The sequence below is a fragment of the Salminus brasiliensis genome, chromosome 4 (genome assembly GCF_030463535.1).
Source record: "Salminus brasiliensis chromosome 4, fSalBra1.hap2, whole genome shotgun sequence".
NCBI lineage: Eukaryota > Metazoa > Chordata > Actinopteri > Characiformes > Bryconidae > Salminus > Salminus brasiliensis.
The window spans coordinates 48,513,617-48,538,427 of NC_132881.1; the positions used below are offsets into that span (position 1 = coordinate 48,513,617).

The 24,811-nt window shown below is 42.0% G+C and overlaps 2 protein-coding genes across 3 annotated transcripts in view; both read right to left on the minus strand.

Moving 5' to 3' along the window:
- Nucleotides 1-2,366, minus strand: part of dnajb14 (DnaJ heat shock protein family (Hsp40) member B14) — a 28,144-nt gene extending 25,778 nt beyond the window's left edge. The window contains exon 1 of the mRNA XM_072678598.1: nucleotides 2,185-2,366. Within this exon, the coding sequence (XP_072534699.1) occupies nucleotides 2,185-2,317 (133 nt within the window). The 5' untranslated portion in view covers nucleotides 2,318-2,366. The remainder of the gene's footprint in view (nucleotides 1-2,184) is intronic.
- Nucleotides 2,367-4,467: 2,101 nt separating this feature from the next.
- On the minus strand, nucleotides 4,468-24,356 carry LOC140555005 (tetratricopeptide repeat protein 39B-like). Of its 2 annotated transcripts, XM_072678599.1 has the most exons (19): nucleotides 24,223-24,356; nucleotides 22,465-22,499; nucleotides 21,404-21,508; nucleotides 21,036-21,167; nucleotides 20,867-20,946; nucleotides 19,815-19,882; nucleotides 19,274-19,338; nucleotides 19,009-19,102; nucleotides 18,045-18,110; nucleotides 17,704-17,812; nucleotides 17,055-17,122; nucleotides 15,874-15,933; nucleotides 15,506-15,667; nucleotides 12,278-12,369; nucleotides 11,412-11,532; nucleotides 10,189-10,303; nucleotides 9,610-9,727; nucleotides 9,097-9,213; nucleotides 4,468-6,935 (listed from the first exon to the last, which is right to left on the minus strand). In XM_072678599.1, exons 1-19 carry the CDS (start codon nucleotides 24,259-24,261, stop codon nucleotides 6,821-6,823), a joined length of 1,761 nt encoding a protein of 586 aa, XP_072534700.1. In that variant the 5' UTR covers nucleotides 24,262-24,356; the 3' UTR covers nucleotides 4,468-6,820. The 2 variants fall into 2 exon arrangements, with proteins under 2 accessions (XP_072534700.1, XP_072534701.1); XM_072678600.1 differs by lacking the exons at nucleotides 22,465-22,499; nucleotides 24,223-24,356 and having other exon boundaries at nucleotides 21,036-21,203; nucleotides 21,404-21,426.
- Nucleotides 24,357-24,811: the final 455 nt, after the last annotated feature.

Genomic DNA, 24,811 nt, shown 5'->3' on the forward strand with positions numbered 1-24,811 from the left:
AAATAAATACACAATATTATTGGTTTTAGTAAAAATAATAATTTAAAAAAAGCAAATTGAGATTAGATTGGACGGATGACACGGCTACGGATGATCAGATTGGACAGAGAACACAGTCAAGACACTGACTGAAATATGTATTTTTACAATGAAAAAGGTAGAATGAAAAGCAATGTTATTTCACTGCCAAAGCCTCCAGTTCAATTATTTTATGTGTGTGTTTGATTATTCTTTTCTGTTTGGCAATTTATTAGTCATGGCATGTTTAATTAGCATAGCTGACTGGTTTTAGAAGTGCTTAACTATCTACCATCCTTACATACACAGTCCTAGAGCTTAGGCCCACCTGAAGCCCGAATGCAACAAAATGACTAAAATGCAGATCAATGCAGGTCAATAAAAACTCAATACACAATATTAGCATTTAAATTTGAGTGAAAAAAAATAATAATAAAAATCAGTCGAACCTAAACATGGTTCTGATGTCATTATTGACAGATAACATTGGGCATCCCTTATATGCATGCTTTTGCATAATGTAAATAATGGAGCTCCTGCAGCCTTAGCCAGAGATATAGAGACAGAGAAAGATATGCTGGAGGACAGGAGTTGGGCTTATCTAGAGAGAACCTTACATTTACACACACACCTATATACACACACACCTATATACACACACACACTTACTTACTTAGAAGAAACACACAGACAGCAGATACTGTCTGACCAACACATCGACACAAGCTTAGATTAGACTGGATGGACGCTTTTGGAGTCAGGACACCAGACTGAAACACGAATTCCTAACAATAAAGTAAGAATTTAAAGCGATGTCAATTATTTAACCCTCCCCTTATGTCGAGGGTCAAACTGCCCAGATTCAAAGTTTAACAAAATAACATTGAAAAATATTCATGAAATCTTTTCTGCTGGCTGAGCTTAATTAGCATAATGAACATGTAAAGAATCAATGGCAGATTTAATATGTTTAATTTACGCATGTTAGAATTCAGAGATCAGCCATGACATCAACACCACCTGCCCAATACGGAGTAGATACCCCTTTGAGGCATGGACTCCACAAGAGCTCTGAAGGTGACCTGTGGTATCTGGACACCTCTAGATGTTTACAGCAGATCATTCAAGTCCTGTAACTTATTAAGTGAGGCCTCATGAGCATCAGTGACCATGCCTCAGTCGATGGTTCACCAGTTGTCCCTCACTGGAGCCCCGCCTGATGTTCCGGAGATGTTCCGGAGATGTTCTGGAGATGTTCTGGAGATGTTCTGGAGATGTTCTGGAGATGTTCTGACCCAGTCGCCTAGCAATCAGAGACTAGATTCTTGTCTAATGGCTCAGATTGTTCCCTGCTTCAACACCTCAATCACCTTCAAGAGCTGACTGCTCACTTGCTGCCTAATCTACACAGGTTTCAGACCTCACCAGCCAGCCAGTCAGTCAGCCAGCCAGCCAGCCAGCCAGCCAGTCAGTCAGCCAGCCAGCCAGCCAGCCAGCCAGCCAGTCAGCCAGCCAGCCAGCCAGCCAGTCAGCCAGCAGTGTAATGCTATGGCTGATCTGTACACACACCTACACGCTGGTATTAATGGATATCTACACTCTCAACACCAATATCGTAAAATACGCCCCAATAATTATAAGAAAACACAAACAGTGACGTCGAGGCGAATGAGATTAGATTAGATTAGATTAGATTAGATTGGACGTTTTCAGAGTCAAGACTCTCGGTTTAGATGTTTGCTTTTACAATGAAAATGTAGAATAAGAAGCAGGTAGATCTTGACATTACTAAAATAATTAAAAGGGTTTAGATAAGCAGCTGTAGCGATCAGAGAAGGGAGGTAGCAATCATCTCACCTGCGTCTGAAACGAGCTAGCGTTAGCACTAGCTGGCTAGCAAGAGCTAGCTCCCTACCTTCCCTGCTAATGGAATCGATGACAGCAAATTCTAGATCGAAATTTCGTAAATTACGAGTTGGTTTTAACCCCTGACGACCATCAAACATCGCCGTCGATGTCATTTAACTGCGAAAGCCTCCAGAAACGCAGCGAATCGACGGCCGGCTGATGTCGGTCTGGTCGGAAGCGTCTCGCTGGAGCCGCTAAGCTAACTGGCTAAAGCGGACGCGGCGCTGCTGATTACAGCTCCGATTCGGACCCGCTCACCTTTCGCTGTGTCGGTGGGGTATAATTTCTCCGCTTTGTTGAGAAACTTGATGGCCTTGTCTTTATCCCCAGCCTCCAGCGCTCTGGTCGCTATATTTATGCATTTCTCGGCTTCGTCTCTGTTCCCCTCCATCGCTGCTCCTCGCTAGCCACCGGCTCAGCTGACCAACGCGCAGCAGCGCTCCCCCTCAGCACTTTCGCCTTTTTATCAAACACACAGAAACATGGAAAGTCGAGTTGATTCGCGTTCAAATTTCGTATTTTGTTTAAGACGAGAATTAAGACGAGAATTTGCGCGACCGAAGCACAGGTGTTTATTGGATACGGTTTAGTATTATTTTGTGTCGAAACCACTAATACCAATCTGAAGATGTGGAAACGTGTAGGTCATACATTTGTTGTGGATGCAGAGAATGAGAGAGAGAGAGGCAGGGGGGCGGGGGGAGAGAGGCAGGGGGGGTTGGGAGAGAGAGGCAGGGGGTTGGGAGAGAGAGGCAGGGGGTGGGAGAGAGAGGCAGAAGGGGGAGAAAGAGGGGAATGGGGATGGGGAAAGATGGGGATGGGGGAAAGATGGGGATGAGGGAAAGATGGGGATGGGGAAAGATGGGGATGGGGGAAAGATGGGGATGAGGGAAAGATGGGGATGGGGGAAAGATGGGGATGAGGGAAAGATGGGGATGGGGAAAGATGGGGATGGGGGAAAGATGGGGATGAGGGAAAGATGGGGATGGGGGAAAGATGGGGATGAGGGAAAGATGGGGATGAGGGAAAGATGGGGATGGGGGAAAGATGGGGATGAGGGAAAGATGGGGATGGGGAAAGATGGGGGTGGGGGAAAGATGGGGTGGGGGAAAGATGGGGGTGGGGGGAGCAGGGGATGGGGAAAGATGGGGATGAGGGAAAGATGGGGATGGGGGAAAGATGGGGATGGGTCAAGTCAAGTCAAGTCAAGTTGGTTTTATTGTCATTTCAACTACATACAGAGTACACAGTGAAACGAAACAACGTTCCTCCAGGACCATGGTGCAACATAGACAGTGCATACAGACACAAGTGCAACACAAACAAACAAGTGCGGACAGACAACACAGTACAGACAGAGGATAATAAATAATTGGCTGTAGTGTGCAAATTGTGCAATGTGCGATAAATAGAGTCCAGTGAGGTCGTAAAGTTATTAGTGCAAATGCTTTGTGCAAAAAATGCTTCCCATGTTATCTGGGGTAAATGGTTGGAAAGAGAGAGAGAGAGAGAGAGAGAGAGAGAGAGGGAGAGGGAGAGAGAGAGAGGGAGAGTGTACATGTACCAGAAAGACATCAGTTCAGAAGTTGAGTTGTGCTGAGGAGTCTGATGGCTTGGGGTAAGAAGCTGTTGCAGAGTCTGGTCGTGTTGGACCGGATGCTGCGGTACCTTCTTCCTGATGGCAGGAGGGAGAACAGTCTGTATGAAGGGTGGGTGGAGTCATCCACAATGCTGGTTGCTTTGCGGATGCAGCGGGTGGTGTAAATGTCCATGACGGAGGGGAGAGAGACTCCGATGATCTTCTCAGCTGTCCTCATAATGCGTTGGAGGGTCTTGCGGTCAGAGGCTGTGCAGGTCCCAAACCAGGCAATGATGCAGCTGCTTAGGATGCTCTCTATGGTTCCCCTATAGAAGAGGGTGAGGATGGGTGGAGGGAGACGGGCCTTTCTCAGCTTCCGGAGGAAGTAGAGGATGGGGAAGAAGGGGTAGAGAAAGAGAGGCACTGGTACTGTTAATCAAATGTTAATCAAATCACATTTATTTATATAGCTTTTTATAACTGGCGTCGTCACAAAGCAGCTTTACAGAATCAGTAACCAGTAAACAGACAAAAAATCAACACCACAAGAAGACATGAAAACCTAAGACCCCCAGTGAGCAGCCAGTGAAGACCACCATGCAGGAGAACCTCCCTCAGAGCTGGAGGAAGAAACCTCGGGAGGAACCAAGACTCACAAGGGGGACTCGACCCGTCCTCCTCTGATCAGAACTATTAATGAATTATTGATAAAAGTCAAAGAACAGCATAATTATGCAGCATAATTAATCTTAATATCATAATATAAGAGTATTATATCATTTAATATACAGAGTAAAGAGAGTAGTGATGGGTAATAGTGGTGATATTAATAGTGCCGGACAGGTAAGAGTCCATATAGATTTGAACATGGTCATTAGGCAGGTAGCAGTGGCAGCAGGGTGGGAAGCTGGTCTGACAGGTGTGGTGGGGGAGCCTGGTGGTCGGACTGGTGGGTGGCAGCTGGTCTGACACAGGTAAAGGGACAGGTCTTCTAACAGGTCGGGCCGGTCATTTACTCAGAGAAGGTAATTATGTACTGTTACCATTACTGTTGCGGTTATTTTGGCTAATTATGGTTTTTGATCATCATTGCTGGTGTATTGCTTTGGCAGTATTAGACTCTATTAATCTAAATAGAGATAGAGAAATGTTTTATTTTATTTAAAACATTTAATGTATCTTTACTGTTATTTTAGGCTAATTAGTTGTTTATGTCAGTTTTGCTGTTATTGTCATTATTGTTATTGACCCTGTAGTATTGCTTTGGCAATATTAGACTCATTACAGTCATGCTATTGTAATATCTATGATCACATTTACTACTAGTTAAATTTTGTTGCTGTCATTTTAGGCTAATTGTTTTTGTTATTATGATTGTTGCCATTTCTTTGCTATTGTTACTATTGCATTGCCTTGGCAATATATACAGGAGAATGAGAATTCCAAATTTAGATATTAGTTTCCAGTACATTTAATTATATCTATTTATCATAGTCACTAAAATGTATTTAAAGACATTTTCACGATTTATCACGATACATGTAATCACACACTCAATACATCAGTAGCAACAGATTCAGATACTCTCCCATTTTTAATACACTGATTTTTATTCAACATCTGCAGCACTGGTCCAATTAAACCAGTTTAATTACACTGTTTGTGATGAAACCTGCAGTTGATTCTTCAGTGTTCAGTGTTGTCCTCGATCACCATAACAAAATTTATCACGATACGATAAACTATCACCATATTGCTCAGCCCTAGTCACTACTACTATTATACTACTACTGCTAGCATGTGATCAGATCGTTGGACGGTGGAGCAGATGGACGCTAGCGTTTCAGGGAGCTCCCATGTCTGTGTTACCTTCTGGCTCTCTCCTTTTAATCAGGCTGTAATAGTCAGACCTGCTGGAGTCGTCAGACACTCTCTGATACTGCTCAGCATTCTCTGCTCTCCATAAAATCCTCTCAGAACTAACTCTGTGTCTTTACCTACGAGTTAATGACTGTCCACTCATCCAGCCCTGACCGCTGGGGTCCCCTTTACCTGTGATAGACCAGCGGCACACTCTCCTACCACTATTACCTGCCTAATGAGCATGTTCAAACCCTTATGGACTCGTAACTATCTGCCACTATTAATATCACCACTCTTACCCATCATTACTCTGACCGTCATTGCCATGACTATATTAAGTTATTCTACACCATGATTATTAAATTATGATTATGAATATGTTGCACTCCTGAGCAGTTCAACAGTTTAGGTGGTTTTGTGACGGTTATCAATAATTTATAAATAGTTCTGACCAGAGAAGGACGGGTCGGGTCCCCCTTCTGAGTCTTGGTTCCTCCCAAGTTTTCCCTGCCACTGTCGCCGCTGGCTGCTCACTGGGGGTCTATGATCCTTCATGTGTTTTTATGTTATTGATTTTTTTGTGTCTTTTACTAATTACTGATTATATAAAGCTGCTTTGTGACGACAAAAAGGTGCTAAACAAATAAATTAGATTTGATTACTATTGTCATTATCGTTGCTTTACTTTTGTCCAGCTGTCTATTTGTATATCCACCCAGACCAACATTTCTGAATGTTTGATTTAAGAGTTCTGTTTACACCAGCAAAAAAGGCAGTCAGTCAGGCAGTGAGTCAGTCAGGCAGATGGTCAGTCAGTCAGGCAGTGAGTCAGTCAGGCAGTCAGTCAAGCAGTGAGTCAGCCAGTGAGTCAGCCAGTCAGTCAGCCAGCGAGGCAGTCAGCGAGGCAGTCAGCGAGGCAGTCAGCGAGGCAGTCAAGCAGTGAAATCAGGCAGTCAGGCAGTGAGTCAGTCAAGCAGTGAGTCAGCCAGTGAGTCAGCGAGGCAGTCAGTCAGGCAGCCAGTCAGTCATTCATGGACTTCATTCATTTTTCCAATAAAGACGTTCTAGAGACAATAAACCTCATTATAATGCATTATTTACTGTTATTAACCCCAAATGACAACCAAGCCACCCTGTAAGACATTTCCCATTCAGACCTCAGTGTTTAACATGTGAGACAATAAAAAACATACAGTGCTCAGAAATGTGCTCAAAAACACTCCACTAGGCTTTGTGCTAAAGGACAGTGCCATTCTACGTGCAGCTTGATGGAATATAATCTGAACCCTCAATGCACCCCTACATCACCTTCTCTACATGCTTTAGAAACAGTGACCACTGGCAAATCTTCTATATTAGCATTTCCTGATAAGACCGGTAAGGCAGGTGAACCTCCCTCCGCTGAGGCAGAAATATCTGTAAACAGTGTGCACTGATATTTGGGGTGCTGGTTTATTCAGTCAGGTTCTGCTTCTGTGCCGTTTTCTCCGGTTCGGTCAGTTTGGTCAGCGCTGCATGGATTCGGAAGTGCAGCCTGGACTCCATAGAGTAGTCCTTATAATTCAGCCTAGAAGAAAGACAGAAGAGGGGTATTAATGCTGTAGGAGTGGCAACAGTACTATTTCAAATGTTTAACCAGATGATAAAGGAATCTCCCATTTTTAATACACTGATTTTTATTCAACATCTGCAGCACTGGTTCAATGAAACCAGTTTAATTACACTGTTTGTGATGAAACCTGCAGTTGATTCTTCAGTGTTCAGTGTTGTCCTCGATGTGCTTAGAAAAGCTTATTGTCACCATAACAAAATTGATCACGATACAATAAACTATCACCATATTGCTCAGCTCTAGTCACTACTACTATTATACTACTACTGCTTGCACGCGATCACTCAGGTTTGTGGACGGTGGAGCAGATGGACGCTAGAGTTTCAGGGAGCTCCCATGTCTGTGTTACCTTCTGGCTCTCTCCTTTTAACTAGGCTGTTATTAAAACCACAACATTAAAACCACTGAATAAAGTGCATAAAATCAAATATTGAGAGATGTTTTTTTCTTATTATAAATTGATTTTCTTCAAAAATCTTCTTTCTGTTTTTTCGTCTTAGCTTCTCACTTAAGCGAGATTAAGAAGATTTGGTATTTTACAAAATATGTTCTTAAATATTCTCTAAAATATCCCACACTAATAATAGCCTTGCACTTGTCTGTGTGTAAGAGTTTAGAAGGTAGGTTTAGAAAATGATGAGTTTAATAGTTGAATTATTAGAATTAAGCTCTAATTTAACTGGTTTAACGTTCCTTTTCTGTTCTCCAATGCGTGGATATTCGGAAATGTTATTTAATGCTGTTTAAGGTAAGCTGGGAAATGCAGCATAAAAGTCAAAATTAATATTTTTATATAACTGGTATATGACTGGCCTAAATCAGAAAATGTCTAAAGAAGATTGTAAGATAATAATTAAGACTTTTAGATCTGAGAACTTCGTCAGATCTTTTTTGAAGTATCGCAATTAAGAACTTTAGAGATTATCTTAAGATCCTTCGTAAGTAAGAAAATTGGACAAGCCTAAAAATCTGAGCCACAGTCATGAGGTTCTAGACAATGACTGGTCAGAACATCTCCAAACAACATCAGGCAGGTCTTGTGGGGGGTGTTCCTGGTATGCAGTGGTCAGTACCTACCAAAAGTGATCCAAGGAAGCACAGCTGGTGAACCCGGAGGCTCACTGGTGCTCATGGAGGCCTTAAGGGTCTAACATCTGAAGGCCTCTAGACACCACAGGACACCTTCAGAGCTGTTTTGCGTGCACTATTGTGGCCTACACAATACTGGGCGGGTGGTTTTAATGTTATGGCTGATCTGTGTATAGGAGTATTTAACTAAATTTAGTGGCGAGTCATATTCAGAATATATGACCGCTCTGCTTCACACACCCACAACAGTGCACCTCAATTCCTCCACCAGCTTTGACTCAAATCACAGAGGTTATAACATCCAGCTAAAAACATTCATAGCGGGAAACATACTGTACACAGAGTACACTGTGGATATACACTATGGACAAAAGTATTGGGACACCTGCTTTTTAATGTTTTTTTTAAGGGAAAAATGTCTCCTGCTTTTGTTGGAGTAACTGTCTCTACTGTCCAGAGAAGACTTTCTACTAGATTTTGGAGGAAAAACCTCACATTGCTGTGAGGTTTTGATTGCACTCAGCAACAAGAGCATTAGTGAGGTCAGGATGTTGGATGACGATCACCACCTCACCTTATCATCCCCAACCCATCCCAAAAGTACTGGATGGAGCTCCTCCACCATCATTCCAGAGAGCACAGTTCTTCCACTGCTCCACAGCTCCTCAATGCTGGGGGGCTTTATACCCCTCTAGCCCACACCTGGCATTATTAGGCTCATCTAGTTTATCTGCTCCAGAGAGTCCTATTCTATTGGCAGTACTTCTCTACAAGGACTAGACAAGCATGAGTGTGTGTGCGCATGCGCATGAGGTCCATGGCATGGTGGGTGCCTGATGAATATCTATCAGTAGGGTGCCCCAGAGTTTTGGAGATAGGTATCAAAAACCGTTTCAACAATTGTTTTGTAAGTTTGCCCATTACAGACACACCAGGGTTCGGTCCATTACTGATTTAAGCAGGACTGTACTGAACGCTGAGAGGCTCCCGCTTAACCCGTTATCAGACCACAAGAAGATGAACTCACTTGGCCTTTTCAATGCAGGCGATGGCTTTTTCCACGTCTCCCTGCTGCTTGTACAGGAGGCCCAGTTCATACATGGTGAAGGGCACCAGATAGTGGTCGTATTTGATGGTCTTCTCACTGAGGAGCAAAGTTATTGTCAGACTGCAAAACTAACCAACCACACTCGCGCACAAAACTAACTACTAACTAACTAAGTAATTAACTAATTATCTAACTAACGAACTAAATAAACAAACAAACAAACAAATAAATAAATAAATATTCACACCACATTTTTTACTGTTAGAAATGCAATTAATAAAATTGCAAATTCATACTGGATAAAACTCCACCCCAAATATTTACTGAGAGACTACACAATATACACACACACAGACACACACACAGACACAGCAGATTCATACTGGATGAAAAGACACTGCTTATCAGCAACCAGCTAAGTTCCAGAACCTCACCAGATAAAACAAAGTCCTCTCCAACAGAACCTTCTCCGGCTGTTCGTGTGATGCTCACCTGGAGATGACGTTGTTGAAGCAGCGCTCCGCCTGCTCCAGACGGCCCAGGTGCCTCAGACACAGACCTTTCAGCATCTGCACCACACTCTGGTCATCAGCGTAGTACACAGACGGGTCTGGAACATGAGAGTCAGTGGTCATCACTATATCTCCAGAGGTTTGTAGACACCTGATCCTTCAGCATTTGATTGAATTCAGCCCCATGAGAGCACTGGTGAAGTCTGGTTCTGATAACGTCCAGTTGAATGATTCGTTCTGCCACTCCAACTCATCCCAAAAGGATCGGAAGGACCTCGATCACGCCAGAACACATTGCTAGGGGGCTTTATACTCATCTAGCCCGAACTCTGCATTGGGCACAGTGAGCTTTAGCTGCTCCAGCGCGCCCCATTCTATTGGTCAGTGCTTTTCTATAGAGTTTATACAAGCTGGGTAAATGCTGCAGAGGTAACTCAATAAAACAGTGTCCGGATACTTTTGGACACTGTATGTATAGGCAGAATAAAGAAATGAGCGACGGTGACTCGAGCGGATCTTTAGTTTCGGCAGAAATGATTAAAATGGGAACAGCTCTTACTGCTGGCGTCGTTTTTCAGGTCCTCCTCTGCCTTCTCGATGGTGGTCAGGATGTCCTGCGTCAGCGCCGGCCTTTTACCAACGATAGTGAAGCCGTTCCACACATACATCATTTCCTAGAGAGAGAGAGAGAGAGAGAGAGAGACAGAGAGAGACAGAGAGAGACAGAGAGAGACACACGCAGAGAGAAAAAAAAAAAAAACAGAGCGAGAGCAAGAGCGAGAGAGAGAGAGAGAGAGAGAGACACAGAGAGAGAAAAAAAATGACTTTTTTTTTTTTTTTAAGACCACTTACACTGAGGCTGTGAGCGTTCTGAAGCGTTTACATCCTCTAAAACAAATGTGTCCATATGCAAATTACTGCAGAATATGCATTTATTTAAAATAATAATAACTAATAAATAAATAAATAAATAATATGTCAAATCATCCCAATTGTGCAAAACTTTAATATGAAAAAAAAAACAGCACATAAGAGCTTCTTATCTATTCAGCACATTATAAAAGTGTTTCACCTCCAGCCCAGCCCATAATGAGCCTAAACTCCAGTCCAGTCCAATCAACCCCAATCCAGCCCAATCAACCCCAGTCTAGTCCAATCAACCCCAGTCTAGTCCAGTCCAATCAACCCCAATCCAGTCCAGTCCAATCAAGTCCAGTCCAGTCCAGTCCTTCAGGTAAACACGTGTTCTCTTGCTGGCAAGCTATACGTTGTTCATGGACAGATAACACACTGACGCCTTACCTACACACACACACACACACACACACACACACACACACACACACACACACACACACACACACACACACACTTACTTCCATTAAAGTAAACTTCTATTTGAAATAATCCTCATCAGATTTTCTATTTTTACCTGCACTTTGTCTTTCTTTTTCTGATGTTGATTTAGTAGAAATGAAACGGCCCATTTTGGAAATTTTGGCCTGTTGCCAGTTGACAACACAAATTTTGACAACAACAAATAAACCAACATTACTCTTGCCAATTTTCTCTCTCATCCACACCCACTTGCAATTCCTTCATACCCCACCAGGGGGAATGCTACTGTTTAAAGTCTGGACACCTTCAGAGGAGTGAAGCCATATTCCAACCTCATTTATCAAAATCCAGAAAAAAAAAAATGGAACAGGTAAAGGGAACGGCTCACATTGTCTACGTGTGTGTGTGTGTGTGTGTGTGTGTGTGTGTGTGTGAGAATCTTACCAGCGCTGGGATAACCAGCTTTTTGGGGTTGCTGGAGTTGTAGCGTCTGGCTTTACGTGCAGCAAACTTCTCTGTGGGGACAGACTTCCCTGCAAACCGCAGCCTCAGACTGTCCACCTGCCTGAAACACACATGGTAAACACACACTCATCAGACATCAGGGGACACATCACAACAGGTTCCAATAAGGGGCAGAAAAGTGCACTGATCAGGAGGTGGGATCAATCTGGGGCTTCCACTATTGCTAATCCTAACCAACTCCAAGTGCAAACACACATCACGTGTCCAAATATTTATGGACACCCCTTTCAATGATTGCACTCAGCTACTTGAAGTTGCACCTATTGCTGACACAAATGTGCAAATGCGCACACACACACACACACACACACACACACACACACACACACACACACACACACACACACACACACACACAGCTTGTGTAGTCCTAATAGAATAGGACTCTTTTGAGGTGTTTACATCAACCTAATGCCAGGCTTAGAGGGGTATAAAGCCCCCCAGCATTGAGCTGTGGAGCAGTGGAAGAACGGTGTTGCTGAGTGCAATCAAATCCTCTAAAATCTAGTAGAAAGTCTTCTTCTCTGGACAGTAGAGACAGTTACTCCAACAGAAGCAGGATCAGCTCGTGATTTCAGATGAAATGAGCAGGTGTCCCAATACTTTTGTCCATAGAATGCAGCTCTGGTTCACGCCAAAATAACTGTGAAACGTCAGATCTCATGATGCACTGAATCGCTTTCTAAAGAGTCAAAATGGAACTGAATCAAATCAAAATGAAGGCGAGAGATTTTCACAAAACTCCCTCTCTCGCACCCCTGCACACCTGTGCTGATTCTGCTCACCTGAACAGCTCCACTATATCCTCTCCAGTCTTCTCCACTTCTTCCTCCGAGAGCATGCTAAGGATGGAGGCTTTCTGGAACACGTAGATGGTCTGCAGGAGAGGAACCAACCACAGAGTAAACCAAACAGGCCAGAGGTCCGTCCAGCAACTGGGGTCTTCAGTTAGTTAGAACAGTGGGTTTGAAACCAGCCCCGTGCTGATGTGCTAGGAGATGGGCTGGAGAAAAATCTGGACTATCTGGAGGTCTCTAAGGACTAATTACGGATTTACAACATTCTAAATTAAGCATTTATTTATTTATTGCAATAATAATAGCACTGTAAGTCAATATAATGTGTGCAATACTTTTCCATATTTATCACAGTTATTAACAATGTCACTTATATTTTACTATATTCATATAATTTATATACAGTGAGTCCAAGAAGTATTTGATCCCTTGCTGATTTTCTTCGTTGGCCCACTAATAAAGACATGATCATTCTATACTTTTAATGGTAGATGTATTCTTACATGGAGAGACAGAATATTAAAAAGAAAATCCAGAAAATAAATCTAAGGAATATATATTAATTGATTTGTATTTCATGGAGTGAAATAAGTATTTGATCCCTTAGTATTCATTAGCAGTTCTGGCTTTTACAGACCAGTTAGACACTCCCAATCAACTTGTTACCTGACCTGAAGCCACCTGTTCTCACTAATCACTTGTGTGAAAAACACCTGTCCACAGAATCAGACAGATCACACAGATTTCAAGTCTCCAACATGGGTAAAACCAAAGAGCTGTCACAGGACCTCAGAGTCAGAATTGTTGACCTTCACAAAGCTGGAATGGGCTACAAAAAGATTAGTAAGGTGTTGGATGTGAAAGTAACAACTATTGGTGCAATTATCAGAAAGTTTAAAGAGTATAACATGACAATCAACAGACCTCGGCCCGGTGCTCCAAAGAAGATTTCGCCTCGTGGGGTGGCAATGATGCTGAGAACAGTCAGAAATCGTCCTGCAACCACTCGGCAGGAGTTAGCAAATGACCTGAAGGCAGCTGGGACCACAGTTTGCAAGGAAACAATTGGCAACACTTTGCGCAACAATGGATTCACATCCTGCAGTGCCCGAAAGGTACCCCTGCTGAAGAGAGCACATGTGGAGGCGCGCCTCAAGTATGCCAATGATCATTTGAAAGATGAACCAAGTTATTGGGAGAAGGTTTTGTGGTCAGACGAGACCAAAATTGAACTTTTTGGCCTCAACTCCACCCGCCATGTGTGGAGGAAGAAAAATGCTGCCTATGACCCCAAGAACACTGTGCCCACCGTCAAGCATGGAGGTGGAAGCATAATGTTTTGGGGGTGTTTCTCTGCCAAGGGTACAGGGCTACTTCACCGCATCACTGGGAAGATGGATGGAGCCATGTACCGCACAATCCTGAGGGACAACCTCCTCCCCTCTGCCAGGGATCTGAAAATGGGCCGTGGTTGGGTCTTCCAACATGATAACGACCCTAAACATACAGCAAAGGCAACAAAGGATTGGCTCAAGAAAAATCACATTAAGGTCATGGAGTGGCCCAGCCAGTCGCCAGACCTCAATCCGATCGAAAATCTATGGAGGGAGCTGAAGGTCAGAGTTGCCAAGCGACAGCCCACCAACCTTCATGATTTAGAGAGGATCTGCAAAGAAGAGTGGGCCAAAATTCCCCCTGGTGTGTGTGCTAAACTTGTGGTTAACTACAACAAACGTCTCACCGCTGTGCTTGCAAACAAAGGCTTTGCCACTAAGTATTGAGTGTGTTTGGCAAGAGGGATCAAATACTTATTTTCCTCATTGAAATACAAATTAATTAAAATATATTCTTTAAAATTATATTCTGGATTTTTGTCTTGATATTCTGTCTCTCCATGTTAGAATATATCTACCATTAAAAGTGCAGAAGGATAGTGTCTTTATTAGTGGGCAAACAAAGAAAATCAGCAAGGGATCAAATACTTCTTGGACTCACTGTACATGTACATTTTTCACATTAAAAAAAAAACGTTCTCTTTGTCCTAAATTGATTTTATTTATACAGTGTTTATTTTAAACAGTGTTTATTTATAGTGTTAATTTTATAGTGTTAATTTTATAGTGTTCATTCATATAGTGTGCATTTTATACAGTGTTTATTTATTAAAGTGTTTGTTTTATACAGTGTTTATAAAATAACACTATAAAACAAACACTATAAAATAACACTACAAATAAACACTATAAAAGTGTTTATTTATACAGTGTTTATTTATAGTGTTAATTTTATAGTGTTTATACAGTATTTATTTTAGAGTGTTAATTTTAGAGTGTTTATTTTATAGTGTTTATTTTATAGTGTTTATTTTATAGTGTTTATACAGTGTTAATTTTATAGTGTTAATTGTATAGTGTTTATACAGTGTTTATTTTAGTGTTTATTTTATAGTGTTTATACAGTGTTTATTTTATAGAGTGTTAATTTATAGTGTTTATTTATATAGGGTTTATTTTATAGTGTTTACACAGTGTTTATTTTATAGAGTGTTAATTTATTAGAGTTTTTATTTATTAAAGTGTTTATTTTAACACTAATGTTTGCAACTTAACAACAGTTTCCTTCCCAGGATCAATAAAATATTTCTGATTCTGATTTAGATTTAGGCCTAAAACTTCTACTTAATAGGTTGTCATTGTAGGGCTGGGCGATATGGTTTAAATACTATATCACAATATTTAAAGACAATTTTCTCGATACACAATATTTATCACAACGCAAAAACCTTTCATCTCCATTTTGTTTTTCAGTTTCAGACTTTTCTCCATAGTGTGAATCTGGCAGTTCATTTTGAAAGGACCAATAGAAATGCTCCAAAATGGTGGTTTTTCTATGTCCTGGAAAACTGCTGTTCTGGAAATACAAGGTTTTTTAAGTTTGGGCACCCCTGGTCAACATTTCCGTTCCTAAAGAAGTGAAGTGAATAAGAGACGGCCTGATTTAAGTAAGAACGTTTTATATTGAACATGTTTTTAATATTTCAATTTAATTAAGGTCAATTTCTAGTTATTTTTTCTATGTTTACAGTTTCCAAATAACCAAAAAAAAAAAGAAAAGGAAAATCAAAAGTTTGGACACCCCGCGTGATCAGTACTTCAGAACACAGTTCCAGTTCTGGGTTTTGGCTCGTGGGGTTCTACAGGAAGAGAGGTACTGTACCTGAGACCACTTGCTTTCCTTACAGAGCAGGTCAGCATAGCGGTAGGCCTCCAGCCAGTCCTGCTGGAACGAGTATGTCCACATCAGCTCCCAGTAGCACAGGTGGTGGATCTGACGCCACTCCTCCTGAGTCGCAATACACTCCAGAAACAACTTTTGAGCCTGTTCACACACACACACACACACACACACACACACACACACACACACACACACACACACACACACACACACACACACACCAATATTATTTTGACTTCCTGATGCATTGTTGTGTATATTAAGATTATCACAGCTTAAATGGTGTGGCTCAGCCAATCAGGTTTCAGATCTGAAAGTCAATGGGTTGTGCCCAGAGCACTACTCACCATCTCAAACTCTCCTTTTAGCACCGCGATCCGGGCAGCATAGAAGAGCATGAGAGCACCCTATTCACATACAAACCCACACAGAGGTAATAATGCACTCAGTTCCTTTCCATCCACACAACACCTCTATAAAGTGGTTTACAACAGTTTGGGCACCGCTGGCAAGATTCCACATTTTTTCTGCAATATTAACACTGATCCTTAATATTACTACTTATTATATTCTTATTATGATGTAATACATTGTAAAATTATAAAGTCTCAGAACTAGGGACCGACTTAACTCATTAGGACCGGTAAAGCAGATAACAACAGTTATGAGGATGCAATAGCCGATGATCATTCCAGAGATTAATAAATTATTATATAATAATCTAATCTAATTGAATTGATGCTGAAAAGCAAAGGAAGCATATATATATATATATATATATATATATATATATATATATATATATATATATATATATATATATATATATATATATATATATATATATATATATATACATACACACACATACATACATACACATATACATACATACATACATACATACACATATATATACATACATACATACATACACTCAAAACCTCACATGAAAGAGAGATAAAAGCACTTAAACTAAATGCAAGACAATATGCAGAATGATGCGCTATTTGGACAAAAGTATTGGGACACCTGCTTATTCACAGTTTCTTCTGAAATCAAGGGTACTAAAAAGAGTCAACCCTGCTTCTGTTGGAGTAACTGTCTCTACTGTCCAGAGAAGAAGACTTTCTACTAGATTTTGGAGGATGGAGCATTGCTGTGAGTATTTGATTGCATTCAGCGAGGAGAGAGTTAGTGAGCTCAGGGTGTTGGATGATGGTGATCAACAGCCCACCTCATCATCCCAAAAGTATTGTGGACAGAGCAACGGCTCAATGCTGGGGGGCTTTATCCCCCCCTAGCCCATGCCTGGCATTATTAGGCAGCATGGAGCCAATAGCTTTATCTAGTTTATCTGCTCCAGAGAGTCCTAATCTTTTGGCAGTACTTTTCTACAGGGCCTAGACAAGCTGTGTGTGTTTATTTGTCCACAAATATTTGGACATGTAATTTGCCTTGGAGTGCCCAAACGTTTGCATACATTTGCAAAAAGTAATTAAGAAAGCAGAGAAATTGGTTCACATACTTTGGGAAATTTTTGAGCATAGGGTTCAAGAAGAGCCTCCGCCTCAGCAAGGTTACACTCACCAGTACCTGACAGCCATATAAGACCAAATGAGAAAAATATGGAATATGTTATACATCATATTATATTAATTTACATGTAAAACAGTCACCAAAATGCTTCTGAAAAGTGCCACAGGAGGGCAGTAGTGAGATGCATCCGACACCTGGCACCAATCACACTACTACACTAGAACAGGGATCACTGGTCTTACTGGAGAGAGCAAGGCTAGTTGTGCTGCTGACGACTAGATGCATGACCTGGATTTGAAACAGACATCATCTGGTCATAGTGACCGCGCCTTATTCTGCAGGACGTCTCAGGGGCTGTTCTTCAGAGTTTGTGTGTTGACCGGTAAAGTGCAAAAACCCGAATCGCCAAGCCGCCACTGTTGGAGCCCCTGAGCAAGGCCCTCAACCCTTTCTACTCCCTGGGTGTCGCAGTGATGGCCGCCCACCTCTCAAGGCATGTGTGCTCACCGTTACTGTGTGTGTGTGTGTGTGTGTGTGTGTGTGTGTGTGTGTGTGTGTGTGTGTGTGTTCTCACTGCACAGATGGTTTAAAGGTGGAGGCCAAATTCCATCTAATGGTGAATATGGTGGTCCGCTCACCCAGGATGACCGTGATGTAGATGTTGAACATGAGGAGGGTGAAGGCGCTCAGGATGGAGCGGAGGCTGGCGGTTGCGGCTCCGTGATGCAGGTGACTCAAACCCACCTCCTATTAGGAACAGTGATCAGTGTGGTGAACACAGGTAACGGTTCAGGTCATACTGAGCAGGAATGACACAACAGGACAACAGGACTCATTTTTTATGTTTTTATATGTAACATTTCTGTGCAGACAAATGATCATTTTCAGATTTCAGTGTATTTCATAACGGCTTCGTACCTGATTTGTGTAGAATATGCAATTTTTAAAACTATGGCACATCCATTAGCATTGAACTCACTCTGTTTCCTGAGAAGCCAACAAATTCCAGCAGCCTAAGAACCCTAGCAGGGAACAAAGACAGCATCTAACACACACACACAGACACACACAGACACACACAGACACACAATTAATATCAGTTCAATACTTTTGCAAAAGGGATGCACTAATATGGACACTGTGGGTCATCGCCAACATCCTAAATTCAAATGTGAATATCTGTGGATTAAATAGTTATATTCTATAAATAAATAAAGTAAATAAATAAAATATTATTATTCATTTATTATATATATAATTATGTAACATAATTAAATAATATATAATATTATGGAAAATACTATAGAAAATTCCATTTCTCCCCCATTTGAAAAGCTAATTACCCAATTTCATCCACGTGAACTCAACCAATCACTAGCAATGCCCCAACACTAAGAGGGTGAAGACTAGCACGTCTCCTCTGACACATGTGAGACCAGTCGCCATCTCAAACTGCTGCTGATGCAGCATCACTAGGTAGTTAGTGCACCCAGAGGAAAGCAGGGCTCCCCAGCTCCGAGGAGTGACGTGGGGAGGAAGTGCCATCAACCCACCTCTGAGAGAGCAAGGCCAACCGTGCTCCATCTGACTCCGGCTGCTGATGGCGAGCAACATGACGCGGGATTCGAACCTGCGATCCTCAGATAATAGTGGCAGCACCTTAGTCCACTGGACCTCTCAGAGCCCGGCATAAGCTCTTTTTCATTTGAATTAGTACATTAATAGAGGCTCCAGATAGGTAATCCAGCTTCACCTCAATCCTCTGCTCTTCACATTTCCTCCAAATCTATGCATTTGTCCGGCTATCTGCCAAAACCGATGCAATCCTGATATCATGTGCACCTCTGTTGTGTAATAAATACATTCATCAATATCATCATATTTTTCTATATGCAATGAAGTGTGTGTATTGCATGGACTGTCAGATCTTGCTTGTACTTTACCAAGTTGAAGGATCCAATGCCCATGTTGACGCCACCAACAAAATGAATGTGTGTGTCCTTGTCTTTGCTTTGATCCAGCATGGTCTCACACTCTCTAAGGGTTACGAAAACAAGCAGGTCCAATTAGAAAGAGATTAGACTACACAGCTCACTGTGTGCAGCATTCATTATGGTGTTCTCTGACTTTACTTACAGTGTTTACACATTTTAACAAGGGCAGCGTTTACAATCAGTGTACATTAGAATTATTACGTCGTTCACTTACTTGAACATGAGGTAACTTGTGCGCATTTTAAGTCCAGCTTTGATGAACCCGATCACACTCTCATCCTGTTCATGAAAGAAAGAAACACTTGTTTTAAGTCCTTCAGAACACAGATATTACCTATATTCTATAACACATGACTGTCCCGCCAGAAATCGCATTCAAATCTATAGAAACTACTAGATGGACAAAAGTATTGGGACAGCTTTGGTTCATTCACTGTTTCTTCTGAAATCAAGGGTATTAAAAGAGTTTCTCCTGTTTTGTTGGAGTAACTGTCTCTACTGTCCAGAGAAGAAGACTTTCTACTAGATATTGGAGGAGGAGCATTGCTGTAAGCATTTGATTGCATTCGCAGACAGTGAGCTTTGGTGAGATCAACATCCCACCTCATCCCCAACGCATCTCAAAAGTATTAAGATTGCCTATTCTAATGGAAGTACATCTCTACCAGGACTAAACATTTGGACATATTGTGTTTATCAGTTTATGGGTGCACTTAAGTTTGAACTGGCTAAAAGGTGAGTGCACTTGGCTTTACCTCTATAAAGCTGAGTGCTGCCATCTGCAGGAGCACCTCAGCGTAGCACAGTTCAGCATGCATCTCCTCTGCAGGGGAAGACCACAGAATTACTACAGTACTGTCAGAATGACATAAATGTAGACATTGTGGACAAGATGTGGAAGGAGGTTTGGATGGAGTTACAACTATGGTGTTTTTTCTGTTCAACATCATCCAGACCTGGCACAACATATAATATTCCCTGTCAATCTACAGATCGGGGGTCTTTGGGGGCCAGGTCCCAGCATAGTTTGATGATTTTCCTGCTTAAACAGACTGACTTGCAAATCTTCATCCTGCACCACGGGACAAAGATTTCCCAGACCATAGAAATCTAGCTGAGCACTTTTTTCCAGTTGATTTTATTATTATTATGCAAAAATAACAATAATAATAATAATAATAATAATAATAATAGCCTTCAGACTGCAGTCAGGTATCAGGGGTGCAGCTTTTAAAGCTCATTGGTTTTGATCCCAAGGCTTTGCATTACTAACCCACATCTGTAGCTCCCCACTAGCAATGCTCCTGGCACCAGAAGAGTAACGCATGCTCAGTAGAGCACAGAGACGCTCCTTTAATAGAGCTGATATTACTGAAATGCTTCATTTTCAATGGGCAGATCTGCAGCTGAAACAGGAGCCTAGTGCTGCCCAACATTTTTAACATCAACATTTTAATAGATCATTCTCCTCATTATGACTTTTAGAGAAATGGGTTTTTGGGGAGGAGGGGGGGGTAGTGCACTATAGACCCCTGTGGTGCGGCCTAAGCTTTCAGCCTTTGTTTTCCTTCCATTACTTTTACTTTTCTACTTGAAGTCGTTCTGAAACCAGTACTTTTACACTTTTACTGGAGTAAAAAGCTTCAGTTGATTCTTCAGCTTCTATAGAAGTCTTTTAAACCCTCGTATCTCCACTTAGTTCTACATGTGAAGTGATGAATGTCAATACTTGGTGCTTTATAGCGAGTATGCAGAATGCTCCACAGATCTGTGAACAGTGTGTATAAAGTCCAGCATAAAGGCCTACCTTCAGTCATCCGTTCAGGCTCAAGTTTGTACACCATATAAGAAATGGCCTCTCGAACCGTGCTCCTTTTTTTCCTCGCCCTGAAAGGCACAGAAGAAGAGAAAACCATCCCTGTGAACTGTGAAGCCATGTCTACATGATTTATGAATTTTTCTGCAGGGGTACAAACTTTTGGCACGTTCTCAGGGCATGCTTCAGAGCCACTACGGCCGTCTTCATGTCTTTCGGATCAAAGGTCATTCCTGCCTGCATGACCAGGATGCTGCTGTATCCCATAGCGTGATATATGCTCACATCTCTCCTGCAGAAGAGACATACGGGTTGGGTAATTGGCAATCTAAATTGGGGAGAAAACAGGTAAAAAAATCCGAAATAAATAAATAAATAAATAAAGAAAAAACAAAAGAGCTGATCCTGCTTTTGTTGGAGTAACTGTCTCTACCGTCCAGAGAAGAAGACTTTTTTACAAGGTCACTTGATTTTACAAGATCTTGAGGCCTGAGGCCCATCATCAAAGCTAGAGTATTAGTAACGCACCAGGGCCTGAGCACGTCCAAGGCTTCAGAAAACCTGTTGTTCAGGAAGAGACTCAGAGCCACTGAACACTCATTTAAGGCAGTCTTCAAATCCATCTGAGCGCTCCTGAGTAAATAAACAGAGAATTAGACACACACACACACACACACACACACACACACACACACACAGACAGGATGTGTCATTTGTTTCCTTTAGTACACTATAAGGACAAAAGTATTGGGACACCTGCTTATTCATTCATTGTTTCTTCTGAAATCAAGGCTATTAAAAGAGCTGATCCTGCTTCTGTTGGAGTAACTGTCTCTACTGTCCAGAGAAGAAGACTTTCTACTAGATTCTGGAGGAGGAGCATTGCTGTGAGGATTTGATTGCATTAATCAACACGAGCGGTAGTGAGGTCAGTATATTGGATGATGATGATCACCACCCCACCTCATCATCCCCAACTCTTCCCAAAAGTACTGGATGGAGCTCCTCCACCATCATTCCAGAGAACACAGCTCCTCCACTTCTACACAGCTCCTCAATGCTGGGGGGCTTTATACCCCTCTAGCCCACGCCTGGCATTATTAGGCAGCATGGAGCCAATAGGGTCATCTAGCTGATCTGCTCCAGAGAGTCCTATTCTATTGGCAGTACTTCTCTACAGTAGCTGAATGCATGCATAAGATGGGGTATCTTCAATACTACGGCTTTACGGTGATCTGAGGTGAAATCATCAGTACTTTTTATTGCTGGACTGGAAGTTTATTAAGTTTAAGCAAAAGGGGAATGATTTTATATCCTAGTTACCCTTTGTTCAGCTTAAAATGACCTTCAGACTAAGACCAATCTACTTTCACACTCTTACGGAAGCTCCTGACTGCAAGACTAATGCATTAGACTCCTACAAAGTACCAGAGGCAAGATGATGAGTGCAGCCAGTTCAAACTCCAGCGTGCTGCTCCAGAACTGGATCCTTCTGAAGGTTTTTTTTTTAACGTTGTTAATCAAAACATTTGGGCTGCAGGTCTGAACATAGCCTTAATGACGACTAGACACGGTCAGATTCTACTCACTCTGTGCTGTGGTCCAGATCTTCCTTGAATCCGTTCTGAAAGAGGAATGTAAGAGAGTGTGAGAGCCAAGCTAAGTCCTGCCCTCCCCCCAAGCCCTGACCACCGTTTCAGCACAATCGTCTAGACCAGAGGTCCCCAAACCCGTCCTAGAGAAAGTGCAAGCTGAAGCACCAAAGCGTCTGGCATGTACAGAGTTAAAGTGGGCGTGGCCTTTTTATCTTGGCAAATTAAAAAGAGTGGCACAGCTTGATAAACTTTTCAGCTCTGACCTTTCAAGGCATGGTCTCCACAAGACCTCTGAAGGCCCTCTGTGGTATCTGGCACCAAGACTAAAGTTCTGGAAGTTGTGAGGTGGGTGGGGCCTCCATGAGCATCAATGAGTCTTAAGCAACCATGACCCTTTTGCTGGTTCACCGCTTGTCCTTCCTTGCAGCACTTTTGGTAGATACTGACCACTGCATACCAGAACACCCTGACCTGATGTTCTGGAGATGTTCTCACCTGGTCATTATCTAGAACATCACAGCTTGGTTCTTCTTGTCAAAGTGTCTCAGATTCTCACACTTGTCCATTTTTCCTGCTTCAACCCCTTAATCACCATCAAGACCGGACTGTTCTTCACTCGCTGCCTAATATGTAGATCCACCCCTCCAGATCATCAGTGTTTCCCACTTGTAGGTACACTAGATCGAGGGTGGAGGTTTCACTTTGACATTATTTGGGACATAAAAGCTGGACCCCCCCTGGAAGCTGAGGATTTTTGCATTCATGATGCCCTTCTGACCACAGACCGGTCATCTAGAGCCTTTATTTATAGAAATGGTAGCAAACACACTCATAATGGGAGTCTGTTTGTTCCTGAGAGAGTTATTACCCAAGTCTGATTGACAGATCTGAGGTTTTTACACTGAATTCAGTCATTTCACTTCAGGCCTGTTACCCACAGACTGGGCGTCGCACTTCCTGTACTTTACACTTGACTCTTACTCATCCTGGCCATTTAGCAGATGCTCTTCTCCAGAGCGACTTCCTAAAGAGCTTCACTGTTTACTGAAGAAGAACCTCAGCTAGTTTAAATAGACTAAAATCCAGATCCTCTAATCTTAGACTCTACTAAACACAAGTCAATATGGAGACCATAATACTCTACTCTTCACCCAAGTCCTCTCAGAAGAGGAGGGTCTTCAGTCTGGGTTTGAGGACAGCGAGTGTTGGACTCTGCTGTTCGGACACCCAGGGGAAGCTCGTTCCACCACTTCGGTGCAGGACAGTAAAAAGTCTGGACGCTCGTCTTCCGTGGATCTTAAAGGATGGCGGGTCGAGCCGAGACGTACTTGAAGCTGGAAGGGCTCTTGGTGCAGCTTCATACTGGATACTGATGTTATTAGAGCTTCATACTGGATATTCATGTTATTAGAGCTTCATACTGGATATTCATGTTATTAGAGCTTCATACTGGGTATTCATGTTATTAGAGCTTCATACTGGGTATTCATGTTATTAGAGCTTCATACTGAACATTAATGCTATTAGAGCTTCATACTGGACATTAATGCTATTAGAGCTTCATACTGGACATTCATGTTATTAGAACTTCATACTGGATATTATCAGCAAACAAATCAGACTTTTAAACGGTTGTGTTTAATATATATTCATATGGTTTGTATATAAGAGCTTTTTAATGACCAAACCCAGACATCACTCAGAGCCAGGCTGCAAACACATCATCATAAAGTGGGTGAAACTCTTCCTCACCTTGGTGATGTCCAAATCTGCACTCTCTACTAGAGCCATTTTGAGTTAATCCTGAGTCAGAAGTTCGGTACCGGTGAGCTGCTGAAGGAGAAGTGATGACCTGTGGACTGAAGACTACAGCCGGGTGTAGCTCTGTAACCTCACCGGCTGCGTTCACTCAGACTGCTGCTTAAACAGCTCAGTATGGAGCATGCGCAAAAGGGTGGAGGGCGGGGCCAATATGGGACCACGCCCCCAGTCGGGTGAATTAAAGGTCATAGTAAATTGACACTGAATTACTGAGAAACATTGAATATAGATTTTGAGGGGGTGTATATATATATATATATATATATATATTATTATTATTATTATTAATAATAATAATAATAATAATTAAGAGTGAAACTAATTGTAGCAATTTAACTGTTTTTGAATGAAATCAACCAAATTCTTTTTTGCATCAGTTCAAACCTCCAAAACATTAAAACCAACACAAGCTCATCCCACTTTTCACAGTTTCCATTGAACTCTATAATTTGACATGATGTGACGTATTTGAATATTTGTTGTTTTGTGTGTTTTCTGCTGTTCACAGACTTTATAATCC